The 17,076-nt window shown below is 42.8% G+C and overlaps 1 protein-coding gene across 5 annotated transcripts; it reads right to left on the reverse strand.

The window, feature by feature from the left end:
* Positions 1-1,218: 1,218 nt before the first annotated feature.
* On the reverse strand, positions 1,219-15,675 carry clint1b (clathrin interactor 1b). Of its 5 annotated transcripts, none has more exons than XM_028983363.1 (14): positions 15,478-15,674; positions 12,896-13,318; positions 10,700-10,804; positions 10,257-10,353; positions 10,029-10,137; positions 7,869-8,039; positions 6,655-6,838; positions 6,305-6,542; positions 6,077-6,158; positions 5,914-5,985; positions 4,562-4,836; positions 3,064-3,262; positions 2,674-2,949; positions 1,219-2,522 (listed from the first exon to the last, which is right to left on the reverse strand). In XM_028983363.1, exons 3-14 carry the CDS (start codon positions 10,789-10,791, stop codon positions 2,410-2,412), a joined length of 1,908 nt encoding a protein of 635 aa, XP_028839196.1. In that variant the 5' UTR covers positions 10,792-10,804; positions 12,896-13,318; positions 15,478-15,674; the 3' UTR covers positions 1,219-2,409. The 5 variants fall into 5 exon arrangements, with proteins under 5 accessions (XP_028839196.1, XP_028839199.1, XP_028839197.1 ...); XM_028983366.1 differs by having other exon boundaries at positions 10,700-10,858; XM_028983364.1 differs by lacking the exon at positions 15,478-15,674 and adding an exon at positions 14,235-15,451.
* Positions 15,676-17,076: the final 1,401 nt, after the last annotated feature.

Consider the following 17,076-nt stretch of genomic DNA (forward strand, 5'->3'; position numbering starts at 1 on the left):
ATAATCATGATTACAATGATCATGAACTTCACTCTAAATGGGTTTATTTAAATATCATATGTACTATGACAAACCTTAGCCGACTTTATGGGTCATGCTTGTGAGTGATTTGCTACTGCACTGGGCACTCCAATGGTCTCCTCTACCTACACAATGTCATCTTTTGCCGTCTGGCTCAGACAGGTTTTCCAGTACCACGGTGCATCTTCCATAGAGGCATGTCTGGTTCTTGTTCTCTTTTTCAGATTTTTCTGAGGAGGTATCAGTGGCCTGCAGGACTAATGAAATCTATAAGAGTCTGCTTCGCCCATTTCCTGAAGCACGACCAAAACCTGTTGCGTGGAGAGGTTCTTCCTGCGTGGCCGTGATACGGAGGCCATCCTGAGGGCAAATGCAAATGTGCCAGGCCTCACATGTAATGGGTGGTTTGCACAACAAAAGATTGAGGAGAATCAAGCTGAAGACCTGTGAAAATCTCAGCAGGGGTGAATAACACCAAGGGCCTTGCACCAAAAAAAAAAAAAGTCAGTAATTCTACAAATCATGGGAGGTTTCTGAATGACCAAATCCCACCCCTCTCTATGCCAGGATTCCCACAAAGCACAGCTACTTAATGAGTTTATGAAAAGGGGTCTGACACAGGACACTTCAGCCAGATTCTCTCTCCCAGTCACACAGGGCCACCATGCTTTACATTTACAGCATTTATCAGACGCCCTTATCCAGAGCGACTTACAATCAGTAGTTACAGGGACAGTACCCCACTGGAGCAACTTGGGGTTAGGTGTCTTGCTCAGGGACACAATGGCAGTAAGTGAACCTGGGTCTTCTGATTCACAGGCGAGTGTGTTACCCACTAGGCTACCACCCATGCTTTCATGTGAACAAGCAGAACATTCCAAATGCCTTGATCAAAACGAGCCTTAATTACAGCAAAGCTCATTGCTTCGGCCGCTCGTGCTGGGACCCCTCCAGGCACTTCGGCAGCTTCATTAGTGTGGTACTGAACAATAATCAAGAGCTGCTGGAGAAATTATTAGCGGCAATAGGCATTGACCCATGGTGGCGACATTAAACCAGCTCTTTTCAGCTCACCTCAATCCAAATGACCCATTCAACACAAATTGACAAAACTGAAACTTCCATGTTTTCAATGAACTGTTTAATGTCATACATAAAATATGTTGAGTAGAATTAAAAAAAAAAAAAAAAACTCCTTGTTCACATTTGCATAAAATGAATGCATTTATTCAGTACATCTCCATTCCTAAAATGTATATGTATGAAGATAACTCACACTCCATGTGTTATGTATTAAAATAGGAAAACTAATCCCTATGGAATAAATCTCAAGAGTAACAAAATAAAGATTTGGTCATTTTTAACAGAATGTCTCAATGAGATGGAGGGCCTCAGATAATCATAATGTACAACAAAAACAAATGGGAATTATTTCTCTTTAAACTGCTTCCGATACCCTTTGGATTAAAAAACCTGGTTTACTGGTCCAAATGCTACCATGTTCAAAAGTCTTCCACTCGTCTACTGCATGTCATTTTTATTCTTGTTATTGATCATATAACACACATATATATATATATGATACATGCCAGATTGATGCCAAATAATTACTCCGCATTAAAGAATCCCAGCTTGACATTTATAGTGTGGAGTGTTCAAACGTTATGCAGCCTTAATTAAGTTCATGGACTCCTGGGACACAGAAAGCAGGTCCACTGTGAAGGCTTCCTTCATTATTCCATACTCTTCAGTCCACTTTCTATATTAATTATGTAACAATTATACAAAGCACCTTCCAAATGAACCTGTACCATTGATCATTTTCTGGAAGCAGTGCCACTGATTTAAAAAGGCAGCAGATGTACAAGACTCAGGTGGGTGCCGACTGCTCTGAAGAACCACTTGACCATCAGATCGAGTCTCAGAACAGAACCTAAAGCTACATGTACACTTTGTCCTCAAGGAGGTGAACCCCTTCAAAAGGCCAGTCAAGTGCAGCAAGCAGGATCCAATAACAATTCCATAGGAACGTGCAAAGACAAATAAAACAAACAAAAACAGGAATATTAAGGACCTATGGTAATTCCTTCCACGTCCATACTGTTAAAGAGGTCTTCAGTACCACAATAATTTATTTGTCTGCCCATAACAAGATATTTAGAAGTTTGCGCTCTGCGCTCCTTCCCCAAAGTCACAGCAAGAAGTATGAAACAATATGAGGTAATTTCTGGAACCACTGACAATAAAAATGTCAAACACAAAAAAACAAAAGATTGGTAGACATACCGAAATACATTTTTGTTGTTTGTAAGCATGTAAATGTATATGATTTGATTATCCCTTTACAAAAAGCAGCTCACAAACTACACAGTTAAAAAAAAAAACCCATCAGCTTTTGAAATAATTTTTTGAAATGCAGAAGATTGATGTGGGGTTGTGACACTGGGCTTTGTTTGACTTTTTATGATGCCTCCCTCCTCTTGTCCATATATGGTAGGCAGCTTTTTGTACAGGGTCCAGTTCAGAAGAAGGGGAAAGGAGGGGAGGAAAAAAAAAACAAAAAAACACTCATTTCACTCTTCCTTCATTTACTAAAGCTGCCAAAGTTTGCAAAGGCATCTGGCTTGGGGGGCACCATGGCCTGGTTCATACCTTGCCCCATTCCCATGACAGGCATGCCCACGGGGCCACTTGCCAGCCCCATGCCTGTGTGTGTGGCCATATTTAAGTTCATTCCAAGCAGGCCCTGACTGCTAGGCATGACGCCCGTTCCCATGGTGCCTGTTGCCATTGTTGAGGGCAATCCCATACCCACTGGCACCCCACCGGTCATCATGGGGTTCACAGGTGGTCTGACTGTTGCTGGCTGGGTGCCAAGACTCAGGCCAGAGAAACTCTGACCCACCATATTAATGGGAGCGGGAACACCTAAAAAAGTAATGAGAGAGAGTCAGTAGTATTTGAATTTCCAAATTCCAAGTCACATTCTCTCACTCTCCTGCATGAAATAACAGAATGAACAGGAAATGGCTGAAAGGTCACCTTGCTGCTGGATCATGGTATTAAGGGTAGGCTGAGAGGGTTTCGCTGGCTGCATGCCAGTGGAGAGGAAGTCCAAGCTGATGTTGACGCTGGGGTCTGACCATGTGGCCGGGAGGGACACCTTACCACCCGCTTTATGCACCCCCATCTGCTGTGGCAACAAGGGACCTCCTAAATTATGCATAGGGCCCCCCAGTGTCTGACAGGATGGAATGAGCAGGAGAAATGAAGGTTATGAAATGTCTACAGTACATATATTGAAAAGTGTCACTATAAATAGCTGTTTAACTAGTTAAAAAAGAAAAAAAAGAGAGAGAGAGAAACATTTGGATATGATTCAATGAGAGAAATTAATTCAGAAGGCACAAATACATAAAATCAATAAAAAACAAACATTAGTTCAAACTGCAGCAAACTATATCCGCAACCAAAGGGTGGATTGATAAATTAAATAGATAACACAGATCATTAAATATGTCATTAATTATTAAAAATTGAGATATTAAAACATTGCTATTAAATAGTACATTAATTATGAAACATTTTTTTTATTTCCAGTTAATTAATAAAATGTGACTAATAAATATTGAGATTTCAGTCTAATTTGAGCACCTTTAGTGTACCATGAATTACTTCTGTCAGTTTTACCCATCCAAGTAAGCAGGCGGGACTAACACTGGTGCTACGGGGGCAACATGGTGCTACCATTCAAAATGCTGGTCAGAAAGAGCCAAAAAAACTCCAACTATCTCAATCAATTCCTCCATTCCACATTCATGTTCAGTATTCCCTGTTTCGATGTAGTCTGCTACTCCTACAGCACCATGTTGGAAAAGACACATCTTCAGAGCAAACCAATCATTTGTACAAGATCGGGCTACATTTACATTTACAGCATTTATCAGACGCCCTTATCCAGAGTGACTTACAATCAGTAGTTACAGGGACAGTCCCCCCCGGAGCAACTCAGGGTTAAGTGTCTTGAACCTGGGTCTTCTGGTTCATAGGCAAGTGTGTTACCCACTATGCTACTACCACCCACTTACTTACTTTGATGGGTCAGATTGATTGATAGAAGTAATTCATGGTGTGCTGAAAGTGAAATATTTCAATACTACATCAATTATGTTTTCCATTATTTTTTTTATAATTAATGAATTAATTAAGTTTTAGTTTACCATTTAAAATAATTCCTGACACTTGATTATATTAATTATTGATTTATTTATCTGTGTAATTTTGGCACTCGTAGCACTCCACAGCAAAGAGGGTCTGAAGCCATTCAATACAGAGCCAATGGTGGCAGGGCTAAAAAATTAGTTCAGCTCTGCAATAACATTAGAATAAAGCATAATTAATTAATGTGTTTTAAAATCCAATGTAGCAATTTAAGGAATGCTTTTAATTTTGGGGACACCCTCCAGTTGTTCTCAATACAGGCCTGATAATTTAAACTATATCCTAAAAAAAAGTGGCAGAGAGCAGATGTTCTCTATACCTGTGAGCGGGACATGGGTATGCTCTGGCTAGAGCACAGGTTAAAGGTCATGCTCTGGGACGAGCTGAGAGTGGAGGCGTGGTTTGGACCCATAAGGTCAAAGAGGTCTGCTGAGGGTGCCTGGGAAACGGAGGCAGCCTGGGTTGGGGCTGCAGGCACATCACTGAAAAGATCAGTCACCACCTGAGATGCTGCAGTGCTGGAAGCGGATGCTGGAGGGCTGGCAGAGAACGCATTCCAATCACCAAACTCACCGTTACCACTGGACATGGAGCCTGGGGAGGAAGATGAGGGAAGAAGAGATGGAAGATTTACTGCTTGCACAAAGCAGACTGTGCTGGTTTACTTAAGTCGGTCCTGATGTCAAAAGAATGAGACCTGGTTTACCTTTGTGTGTGTGTAAGGGTGGTAGTAGCCTAGTGGGTAAGACACTCGCCTGTGAACAACTTACTACCATTGTGTCCCTGTGCAAGACACTTGACCTTAAGTTGCTCCAGGGGAGACTGTCCCTGCAACTACTGATTGTAAGTCGCTCTGGATAAGGGCGCCTGATAAATGCTGTAAGTGTAAATGTATGTGTGAGAATGGGAGTGAGCGCGTGCGAGCGAACGTTAAGAAAGCCACCCACTTGCCGCCTGCCAGATGTCAAAAAATAAAAGTGTGTTCCTTCTGAGAGTGCCTTTCTAATTCCAGGTCAGTGTGTGGTGTGTCTTTTTTTTTCCTGCAAGAAAAAGAGGCACTACAGGTCTGACATGGCCCAATGCTGATTGGACCAGACAGCACACAGAACATAGACACGGCTGATTTCCAGGGTGCAAATAGGTAGACTATCAGGTAGAGGACCCACAGTGCAAAAAGGTGGGAAAAAAGAGAGAGGAAGAGAAGACCAGTCACATGACTAGTGGGGTGAGCTAAAACTGTTCAGCTCTTCAGGTCAGGACAAGACAGAGCAGAGTGGAGAGACAGCAGGAAGGACAGAGGATGGAGATTACAGCGAGAGAGAGAGAGAGAGAGATAGAGAGAAAAGAAGCGGCAGCAGTGAGGGGGTGACAGATGAAGGAGGACAGCTGCCCATCCTCATCACCTCAACAGCCTCAGGCTCCATCTGGACGCTCACAAGCTGATCAATATTTTATCAGAACACACCCACTGACCCTGCACTATCCAACATGGCACAAAACCTCCTAGCCACACCCAACACAGCATCCAAACAAACACGCCAACATATCAGAATCCAAACAGAACCCACAAACTCCAAACATGCCCCAATTACAAAACACAATACTACAGACTTCAAGCAAGTAAAGTCTGTGTCTGTAACTGTGTGTGTGTTTGCAAGCAAGTACACATACCAGCGGTACGCGGCAGACTAGCTGAGGCGGCCGAGGAGGAGAAGTCGGCAAAACCACCAATCAAATCAGAGCCTTAAAGAACAAAACACAGTAACCCTGTGTGAGTATGAAACGCACACAAACACACACTCCCCTTTCATTTACTGCGAGGTACATATCTTACCAGCAGGGGCTGTGTGACTGGCCCCAGCGTCCACCATCAGAAGAACTCCCAGTCCCCCACTGGATGACTGACTCACTGATGTCTGAAAGATAAGGAAAGACAGAAACAGACACTGAAGTTGCATTTAACCTGAATCCCTGGGCTTTTACAGAAGCTACCAGAAGAGGGCAGCACCAGGTCAGTGTTCTTTAATTCTCATTCTACAGGAAATGATAAGACAAACCGCACCTTGAGGTTGTCAGCATCTGGGCTGCTCTTATCGCCTGTGTAGTGGGCGGCTGCTCCCAGGTCCACCGTTCTGGTGGGCGCACCCCCGCGTTTTCGAGTGGCGGTATTGACGGTGCTGGTCATGGAATCTGATGGTTGGGTGATCGAGGTGCTCTTGTCTGTGACTGTCTCCTCCTCATCCCTGAACTCTGACTTTCTGGGAGGGCCGTTCTGTGATATCCGTTCATCTTCATTATCACTAATACAGAGGGAGGGGGGGGGGGGGGGGATTAAATACATTATTTGACTAAATAGGTTAAACATTTACAGCCACTGTACAAGATAAACTAAGGGAAAACAGGATGCCGCACCTGATCCTGTCAGGCGAGCTGTCGCGCTCCTTCTTGCGAAATTTGTTAATGGTGTCATCAATGGTGCTTCCAATCCGATCACTGATCTCACCCAATTTCTCGCTGAAGGCGAAAGAGCCTTTGCTCTTATCCCACTCCTCATCCCACTTCCCCCTGTTCTCAGACTCAAACCCCCTTTCAACAGCTGAGAGAGATAGGAAAAAATATATAATTATTATAATACAGACCTAAATAAACACCCAAATTCATAATACAAGCTATTTTGATTAAAGAGCAGGGCTAAACAGGACTTGAAAATGCATTTCAACTAACCAGCAAGCAACCATCTTCCATTTAGGACATTCAGTATGCACATATTTTCATAAAATTGTTTATAATTTGGCCTTATAGCGACCATAAATGCGTCAGATAGGGACACTATGTAATCCTCATGCCTTATTAACTACTACTCATATTTTTAACCAGGAATTAAAAAAAAAAAAAAAAAAAGATCACATGTTGCAGCTTTAACCTGAAGTAGGTCCTCAAATTAAAATCAGCTTCAAAACATAGATATGGGCAGAATATTGCTCCTGGTCAAATGAAGACTCGCACTGCGTGATTTTGTAACTTGGACTAAACGGAAATTCTGTAGGTTGCATTTGCCTTAAAAATCAAGTTTAAGACCTTATTTGGTAAGGTGGAAGGGAACAATATATAATTTTAAGGAATCTAAGCATCAGACACAATAACAAAGTGAATTCCACTGGATGCCTTTGGCACACAGACTATTCCAGGAGTACACAAATAAACATGCTGAAATCACTTTGGCCTTTAAAAACACCGGAATTAATGCACATTTTGGCTTTGGCATTTGTAGACACCATGGGGACAAGTGATGCATCCATGGGGACACCTCACAGGTGTATCTAGGCATAGGCTTACAGTTATAAATGCTGATGTAGGCTTGAGGCTGTCAATCATATCCACGGACTCCTCTAGTATTCATCATCATTACAGTATGTCTTCTGATTCAGGTATAATTACACCCAAAAATGAAATTCTTGGGTGGGTAGTTAGCACTGCCTCCACAAGAATCCAGAAGACACGTGTGACTGTAGTAATCATTAGGCACTGGGAAAATACAGGGTTTACAATGTTCACTGATGTTGGCAATCAAGTAACAAAAACCGATTATGTTCTATTTATCTTCAGATCTGGAGTAAAACACTCACACTCGCCAGTCCTGAATCCACCCATGCTTTCAGAGGACACACCGATGTATTTGTCTTTGTTCTTCTTTGCTTTCTTCCTCTCCTCCCTCAGTCGGTCATCATCCTGCACAAACTCAACTAGTTCCTTCACCTTCTGTCGGACATTGATGCCCTGGTCCTTACCATTTTCATCTGCATTCAAGATATTCAGAATACATCAGCAAAAATGTTCCACAACTAGCACATTTTACATTTTTATGGCATTTATCAGATGGCAGTTACAGTGACAGTTCCCCTGTAGCAACTCTTGCTCAGGGACACAGTGGTAAGTGGGGTTACCGTTCTAATAAAACAAAGTATTGAAGGAATATCTTCCCCTATATCATGTTCTACGAGTTAATGTGTAGTAGGATTCAGTCCAATGCCCAGTAGATCAAGTTGTATTAATTCAGCAAGGTCAAAACAAACGTTCATAGACTGATTCAACTCACTCCCGGAGATGAGCACAAAGCCCAAAAAGCACCCTACTGGGTGTAAAATGTCATTTGCCATTGACTCACTGTTTGTGTAGAGCCAAACACAAACAGAGATATGTCTACAGAGACTCCTGCTGTGGAGGCTGAATGCATTCCGGATTCAGCTGGGCTCAGAAACAAGTGTACCTTTTAAATAAAAAAATAAAAATAAAAACCCTGGCTTAGTACTGCGTGGTATAAATGGTATGCGATATAAATGTGGCCAATGGAAGATTCTTTGATTATACTGGTCTACTGCAGAAATACCTGCTCCTCGCAAATGAAAATGAGTTCCCCTAGCCTGTCTGTGGTCCTGCAGTGGCTAGAAATGGCGATACATATAAAGAGTGCTGTTGGCCATTCTGCTTCACCGTTCAAAGAGTAGCGGCTCAGACGGTTGCATCTGGATTGTCTCCCCTTATGTAGTAATACAGGGAAAGGTTACCTCCCCTTTCTCATGCTTTTCCGTTCAGAGAATTTCCTAACCGGCCCTTAAAACATCCTTTCCACTGACTGTCCTGGCTTCCAAACATGTGAAGCATTGCAATTGCTTGGTGATTGGATGCAAAAATGAGCACAAATGTGTTTTTTTAGTCATGTGAGACACTGTAGGAACAGTGGGTCTATTAAATGTATTTTCTGGAAAAACGCATTGATGACATAATTTCCACTAATGATCACTCACTTCTATAGGCCGCTCTCCTCCTCGTCCCACCTCTCTCCTCCTCATTTGCATTTAAAGCAACAGAGACAGAAATGGTGCATCTTATGGAAATCTCATTTTGTGACTGGCTAAAAGTGGCTGTAATTCTGCACTACGGCTAAATTGCGGAAAGAGACTTCAGATATAGTGTTAGGGGATCACTAAGATCTAAACAAAAGCAAAAAAATTATTAATAATATTCAAAAAAGTAAGGCCTTAAATATTATTACAAATGATTAGTAGTACTTAAATCTAGAGTTTAAATGAAACAAGCCTTCAATCTGTCAGTAATCCGTCAGTCACTGCGTGCTGGGCACTTCCACTGCAGCAGTGCCTTTGCTATGGACATAAACTGTCATGAACTCTGCCAGTAGCTCTGTGTCTTGATGCAAGAGTGCTGATGACACTTTGAGACACCCCAAGTTCACAATCAACATCTGACTGCCACAGACCCGAAGGTGCGCCATGGCCAGGTGACGCTTCTTGTCAGTTAAGTGACGTTGTGTGTTCATGGCTGTTTGAATGATGAACTTGAAATGACTTACTGACAATACCAGCTTTTTATACCCTCAGAATGTTGAACGTTATGCCACATTGAGAAAAGCTGTGTCTTGGTATTTGCCCCAATATATATATATATGCACACCTGTACACAATGAGACCATTACAATGAAAACACAAAATGAGGTGTGTCTATCACCCCAATACAATTGCCTCCCTATCCCAAAAATATCTGGGTGTAATAAACATTGTATGTATGACAGTCACTTTTCACAATATCCCTAACTTATTGTGAGTAGTGTAAATGAAATTTAAATTATATGGTCTATGGTTCAATTTATATTGCAATATAAATTTTATGCGATATCGCACAGCCCTTGCTTGGTTCATATGGCTGGGATGGGAGGAAATATTGTTAAGGAGAAACTGTTTGAAAATAGACTTCAAGACATCTCTACCCACCAATGAAGTGGTAGTTCTCCAGTGAGCGCAGATCATAGATGTGTTCTCTGGCGCTGGTTACAACCCTTTCTGAACCATTTCTGATGAGGTATGCAAGCAGCAGTAAGGCCTGGATGAGAAGAACAAGAGAATTCAATTCCATTCTGTTCACAATTAATTCATATGAATATTTTGTATGCTGAATAATAAGCCAAAAAAGGAACGTGTGCGCTGCTCCTCCCCATTTACCTTGTAAACTCTCCTCCAGTTTTTCTTGTTGTCCTTCAGCATCCTCATCCACAGCATGTTCATGACCTCTGGAAACTGCTCGTACATAAATGTGGACCTACACAGAACAAGCCATTAAACAGCAGTATCACGCAAAAAATGATGTTCTATTCACAATATATATTACAGATAATTTTTTTTTCTGATTAAAAGAAGAGTCAGTAAAATACTAAAAGCGGTAATTACATATTAATGCAAGTGTGCAGTGGTAACCCAGTGCTAATCAGAAATGTGCATCAATGCTAGTACACTAACTGCTGCACCGTTCCACTACTCCTGAAGCCAATGAACAAACTAACTAAACGTTCTTGAGCGCATGTTAAGAAATCTTCTGAGCCCTGTGGTTGAAGAGGAAACATTACCATATACAGCTGCCTATTCCACTTCCTGCTAAATTCACTCACTTGGCGATCTCTCCCATGAGCTGCCCAGAGGGTCCCCAGGGATCATCGTTTGTCGCTTCCCGCACCTTGGACTCAATCTCCGAGTAGTTCATCACCACGTTAGTGCTGCGGGTGGAGACATATTGGTGGGGAATTTATTTTAAATTATAACAAAATGGCCTGGGAGAGGGGGTACAAAAGGGAAAAAGAGGTTGAACTATTTGGCCTTAAAGTGGCTGCGCAAGAGTGTGTAAGAGATTTGGAGATGGGTGGGGTGTGTGGAAAACCAGACTCCAGACTGACTGGGTGCAATAATATGTAGAGACCCACAAAACAAGGATTCAATGTCATGAAATATTAACAAACTCACACAGAAAAATATTTTTGGCCTGAAAATGTGTTTATATTCAGTACACGGCCTTTCATAATCAAATTCCGTTAGTGGCAAGTCCCTCTGAACACCAGTTTCTCACTAGGGTTCAGACCATCAGCCAGAGTATGGGGGTGCATGGGCTTGGGGTGCTAAGGAAGACTCAGGGCGCACAAAAAAACTGAACTGGGAGGTTGATGGGTAAAATGTACAGAATGGGAAAGCAGCCACAGTTCACCACTTGAAGCATGGATTTTTTCTGCTTTGTCTGAACGTTTTTTTTTTTTAACTCAAAAAATCCCTACTGCATTCAAGCATGTTGGAAGTTCATTAAATGATCACCGTAACAACTAATGTCCTTCAGAAAAAGAAGGGTTGAGTAATAACACGGATTCAGCAGGGGGATGAGTAACATTAGTAGATGATTAAGCATGGTATTATTTTGCTGGCAAATGAATTAAGTTATTGATGCAAGATAATTATTAATCAGAATATTGTGATTATCTTGGGGGATTATATTCCCCTTGCTGGGGGGTCTATGTATGTTAGGGTTGTAATGACGCTACAAAGCAGAAAGCAAAAGCTTTCACAAAACTTCAGGAGAGAAACCATACAGGGCACAGGTTCTTGAATGACTTCCAGTAAGCATTCTTCAAATATCTTTCCCAAATCCCAATTTCTACCAGAAGCAAAGTAATAGAGGAGGCATAAATAAGGACTAGCAGCAGCATGTCGTATACGTGATTTATTACATGTGAGCAGCAATGTGACAACTCAGGCCGTCATGCACAATGTTCTCCCCACAACTGTGAGTACTCTGCGTAATAATCACTAACACGAATTAAAGAGAGAACAGTGATCGCTCCTTCCTCAATCAAAGCTCATAAACTCGAGAGAGAGACAGAGAGAGAGAGAGAGAAACTAGAGTCTCTGGAAGTCCTTCCAAGAGATGAGAATTGATGAAGTGTGACTGATACAGTAATGTTTTTGCGTGGGAGTCATTCGTCCCCAGGCAGGATACACCAACATGACAACACGGCCCACAGCAACCATATTTCTGTCCTATTAAGTCACCTGATCGGCTATAACATCCAAAGAGAAGCTGACAAACAGATCCTATAAGCAAAGTGTCTGTAGTATGGGAGAAAACTGCTTCTACGTACAAGCTGTGAGATAACCAAAGCCAAAAAGTTCCCTTGATGGCATAAATAGTTTTTTTTTTTTTTTCCTATTTAAGCAAGTTCTGGAAAATCAAACATAAAAGGCCGGACCATCAATACACAGGCTTTCATCAGACTAATAAAAACCACAACAGCCCCTCAAAAATCTACAGCACTGCCCTTCAGCCTTAAGATTGAGAGAAAGGAGGAGGGATGGAGAACATAGAGGTTGGTCCGGCGGCCCACTGAATAATGAATATCATCTTATGAAAGCAAGTGGGTTCGAAAGGCAGCCATGCCAAAGACTGTGCATGCGCGCATGAGCATCCACACACCTGTGTGGAAAAACATGAAAACATTCCATCGGAATATTCAATGTGTTACAAGAAACAAAGAGGCGAGCGTGAGGCACTCACATAAAAGGAAATGCACAAAAAGAAGCCCCTCTGAGCTGCGGGTCTGAGCCTTTTCTCTCTCTCTCTCTTTTTTTTTTTTTTTTATTAATCCCTGCTCTTGGTTCTTGGCTGAATGCAGATGGGCCTACTTTATTATTCACCAGTACAACGCAGGCCTTTCGGAATATATATTAAAAAAAAAAAAAAAAAAAAGTACGGCATGAAAGATCTGCTGGAAGTGTCTGCTTTTCCACACACCACAAAAAAAAAAACAAAAAAACAAGAAAAGCACCTGCTGCTTCAGAAGAAGAGTTTCGGCCGGATGCTTTCAGGTGGTGATGGAAGAGGATGATGATGATGATGAAAGTTGGGAGAAGAGGGGAGGAGAATGAAGGTGCAGCCAGACATTCTGCTGGACGCAGCGTGTTAGTTGAGGTACAGAACCCCCCGGGGGAGAGGGAACGGGACGCAGCGAGTCGAACCCTGAAAGACGTCTCTGTTCTACAGAGCGCTGCATCACTGAAGCTTCGCTTACGGCATGCGTCAGAAGCGCACCAAGGAGACGAGACAGGAACACGCTCAGATCGTTCCAATATTTAAATCCCAGGAGAGTTTGGCTGAGTGTCACCTGATCATCAGCGTAATTCCTTAAGCAGATGTAAGCCTGATGCATGCGTTGGAATAAGCCATTCAGGCTGTTCTGAACAGGGGTCACCTGAAGGGTCCAGAATAATAGAACACATTTCACCAAAAGACATGTGCATTGAAACCTTTAAATAAAAAAAATGTAATCGACATAATAAAAAATAATTCAGGTGAAGTGTGTCAGAAAGGATGCACAGGTAATAGAGTGTTCACCCTACATCAGCCTGTTGGCTGTTGGCTAAATCTAGTCTAGTCATTTAGCCCCTGTTTAGTTATGGATCTGGCATGTTTAAGGACCATACTAAATACTCTACTGATATTTGATCTGTTGTCGTCTAGAACATTGTTCTAGAATAGAAAAGCCTGCTGCACTGCCTATGATTACAGCAAAGAAGTACCACATGCTGGAAGAAAATAGTGATACAGGTTTTGCAACAAAATCTTTCTAAAAAGATTGCAAGCCATCTAAAGTTCCTCTGTTACAAGGTGTTCTTGCCAGTTTGCTTAAATCAGGGAACAAAGAATGATAAATTATTCTCAGACTTCATACCAGTTACTGATTACAAGACCGAAGCAATGTTCAAAAAGTCTGTATCAGTGTCCCACGGATGGATTTAAATCTATTCCTATACTAAAACTAGGCTTATTAAAGGAAAACTGACCGATAAGACCTTACAGTTACAGTACTAATGTCTAGTCTGGGTTCTCTCAATTTAAAAACAAGAAGAACCATGCAATCAAAGTGTGCCTCCAAAGCCATGCGTCTCCCTCAGATCTGAATGCACCGTTGCAGACTATTGTGATTTTTCTTGGTGCAGTAAATGCCATGAGAACTTGAACCAACCAACCAACCCAACACGGTGGTTGTATTGAATTCTGAATTACCCCGATTGCCTCTAGTCCAAAAGTAGTACATCCTTTGATGAATTACTCTTTTTCAGGATGTGCATACAGTAACATTTTTAAAACCATGACTCTGCACTTACTTTACGGGACAGTTCGAGAGACTGAAGCATCACAGGACCTTTACCGATTGTCTCCATCAGTGCAGAAGGCAGCCCATATCAATGACGGGCCCCATTCAGTGTCAGCCATGCGTACCAGCACCCAAAGCTTCCATTACCACCACCTGACTCAGCGCCTAGACCAACTAACAGGCCACAGCTCAGTGATTCATTCACATGCTTGCCATCCAAAGGTTCCTCCTTCGCTCAGAAAACCCAAAATGCAGTCCCTTTTTAAAACACTGAAACGTGGCACAAGGAGAGCCTGCTGGGTTTTCCTCATTGGGTTGCGGTGATGGGATCTGTCTTAAGAGTTGAGCTTGAGCCTCAACAAGACAGGAAAGTACCATGAAGGGTGAATTGCAGCCCCCCCACACACACACTTGCAATTGTTTATGATCAGTGTCTACCTCCATCCTCTTAATAACGTGAAGAAATCTCGAGAGGAAGCCAAGGGCATGTCAGGATAATAGAAGAGGTTTATACTCTTAAGATGAGCTTCATAAACGAGCCATAGATGTTACATTACAAATACAGGATAAGATGGCGCTGTCTTTATAGAACCATAATGACATGTTTAGACCCGAGATGTAAAGGCCAGGCCGTGGCGTACAGAAGCAGCGGAGTTCTACTTCGATCCGGCGCTCGCCGTCGAGGTGCAACTGCGTTGAAAGAGATCGAGGTGCGTCGGGGCAGCAGAATAAAACACGGACACCCGGTCTCTCGTTATGTAAACCTCCGACACACAGCTAACGTTACCAAGTCAGCTGAGGTCGGGAGCGGGGAAACGTGAACCCCACGTCCACGTTAAACAAAACGCAGCCGGCAAATGTCTATGACTCGAAACAGACGAACGCGACATTAATCCTGGTAGCGCTTTGTCGAGTTTGCATGGGACGGCTGGTGATGAATTTAACCGGCTAACGTTAGCGGCTCATCTCGGCAGCCAGAGGAATTTGGTTGTGAATGGAAATATGATTGTAAGGATTAGCAAACGTCACAGCGGGACAAATTTCTGGTGACCCCCATATCCCGGCATAAAGACTATTAGCTGGTACACTATTGACCCATTCAGTGTTTTTGTACTTTGGGTGGCCATATTAGCCCGTTTGTTAGCGCCAGCGCGTGACGTCACGGGCGGGGAGCCGGCACCTGCGCATGCGCAACCGCGGGCCCTGCGATAGCCAGGGTACAGTTCGCGCCGGAAAACTGTGGGCATACTCACGCCTTGTCCACCAGCTCGCGGACCTTCCACATATTCAGCATCCTGGCACGCCGACCGGTGCTCTCTGCCGCGATACAGGTCCGCCCAGCCCGCTGACAGCCGCCGATGGACTTGGATTCCCGTTACCGACAGCCCAGCCCTTCCGCCTCTCCAGCGCTGCTCGCAGTAGCGGCGGGGCCGGCCGAGTTACTACGACAACGTCCTCCACACGTCATAGGCCGGCGCCTTCTGTTCGCCCGCAGAATGCCGCAGTGCACGGTGGGATTTAAAGTCTTTTTTTAAAAACGACAATTACAAATGAGATTTTGGCCTTCATAATTGTGTGACATATTTTGTACTTTACTTAGTCAAAATCTATGCTATTTAGTGCATTATCTAGACAAAAAACACTGCAAATTGTCTACACAATTAACTTAAATAAATACATAGTTAAATAACTATATAAGAGAATCTGATATGAACATATGATTCTCGTCACTCATGTTGTCCTATGTGAGGTGCTGAACTGTAAGATGTGATGTTGATGCCGTGAAAGGCTTTGGAAGAGCTCTTAGGCCTATAGCTCCTGCACCAGTTCCTGCTGATGGACACAAAGTCCTGATCCAGCAAGGCACTTTGGAAAAGTGACTCTTTCAAACTTGTCACTGTGTCATAATGATGAGGAGATGGCAGCAGCCAGATGTGCTGGTGGTTGCAGGTTCCTAATGTCATCTCTGATTCCGAACCCATTTCTCAGAACATCTCTCTCGCTCTCACTCTTTTGCTCTCTCTCTCTCTTAATATATGCCTTACCCCTACACCATAATAAATAAACTAAATAAATAAACAGACAACAAAAATCCAGAATGGAATAAAATGAAAGTATAATTTGTGGCAAACACAGCTTTGCCTGACAAGAGACTGCACTTAGCCTCCCTTCAGTCACAGCACCTGTGGGAAGCGGCAGGACTAATGCACAACGCACGCCCAACACAGCACACGGACCATCACACACAATGACATAATCAGAACATTCAGCAGTGATTTGATCACGTTGACACTAAAGAGCAGGGGAGATTGACAGGCCAGATCTGTTTCTGGCCTCCCGATAAAGAATTCACGAGTGTTGTGGTGGAGCGGAGGGGGGGGTTAAAGTAGTAAACAATGTATTTCAGGGCCACTTAGTCACGGCCCTTCTGGAGAGATGGCTGAGGCTTGTCAATGTAATCAAGCATGAGTGCACCGTCCTCCTGTCAACCCTGCCATCCTCGCTGCATCTCAGACTAACTCATTTTCAGCAATATTGACAAAAAAAAAAAAAGCAAATATTCTTTGATATTCTATGACCGTATACCAAAGTAGTAATCTGAAGTTTCTTTTAAGCACACATGTTTTAGGAGGATTTCTGTAGAACTTGGACTAGAATTGTTCTGATCTCTGAGACCACTGTAAAAGCAAGAATGCGGACAACCAAAACAGATTTCTTAGCCCAGTACAAAAAACACAGAAAGAAATCTATTTTTCTTGCGGTACCTCAAATCTCTGAGCAAGCTTGTCATCACCAGGGGTTTGTTTTCACTGAAACTCTCTTTTTTTGCCCCTGTACCACAACCACAGGAC

Source organism: Denticeps clupeoides, chromosome 6 (assembly GCF_900700375.1).
Source record: "Denticeps clupeoides chromosome 6, fDenClu1.1, whole genome shotgun sequence".
Taxonomy (NCBI): Eukaryota; Metazoa; Chordata; class Actinopteri; order Clupeiformes; family Denticipitidae; genus Denticeps; species Denticeps clupeoides.

What these genes read in the sequence shown, in the direction of transcription:
- clint1b (XM_028983361.1), bottom strand. Translation starts at nt 15,518, where the DNA reads ATGCTGAATATGTGGAAGGTCCGCGAGCTGGTGGACAAGGC. An exon ending in CTCATGGGAGAGATCGCCAA is followed by an intron (nt 10,354 to 10,699) that starts GTGAGTGAATTT and finishes TGTTCTGTGTAG; the next exon opens with GTCCACATTTATGTACGAGC. An exon ending in TACCCATGTCCCGCTCACAG is followed by an intron (nt 3,263 to 4,561) that starts GTATAGAGAACA and finishes CCATCCTGTCAG; the next exon opens with ACACTGGGGGGCCCTATGCA.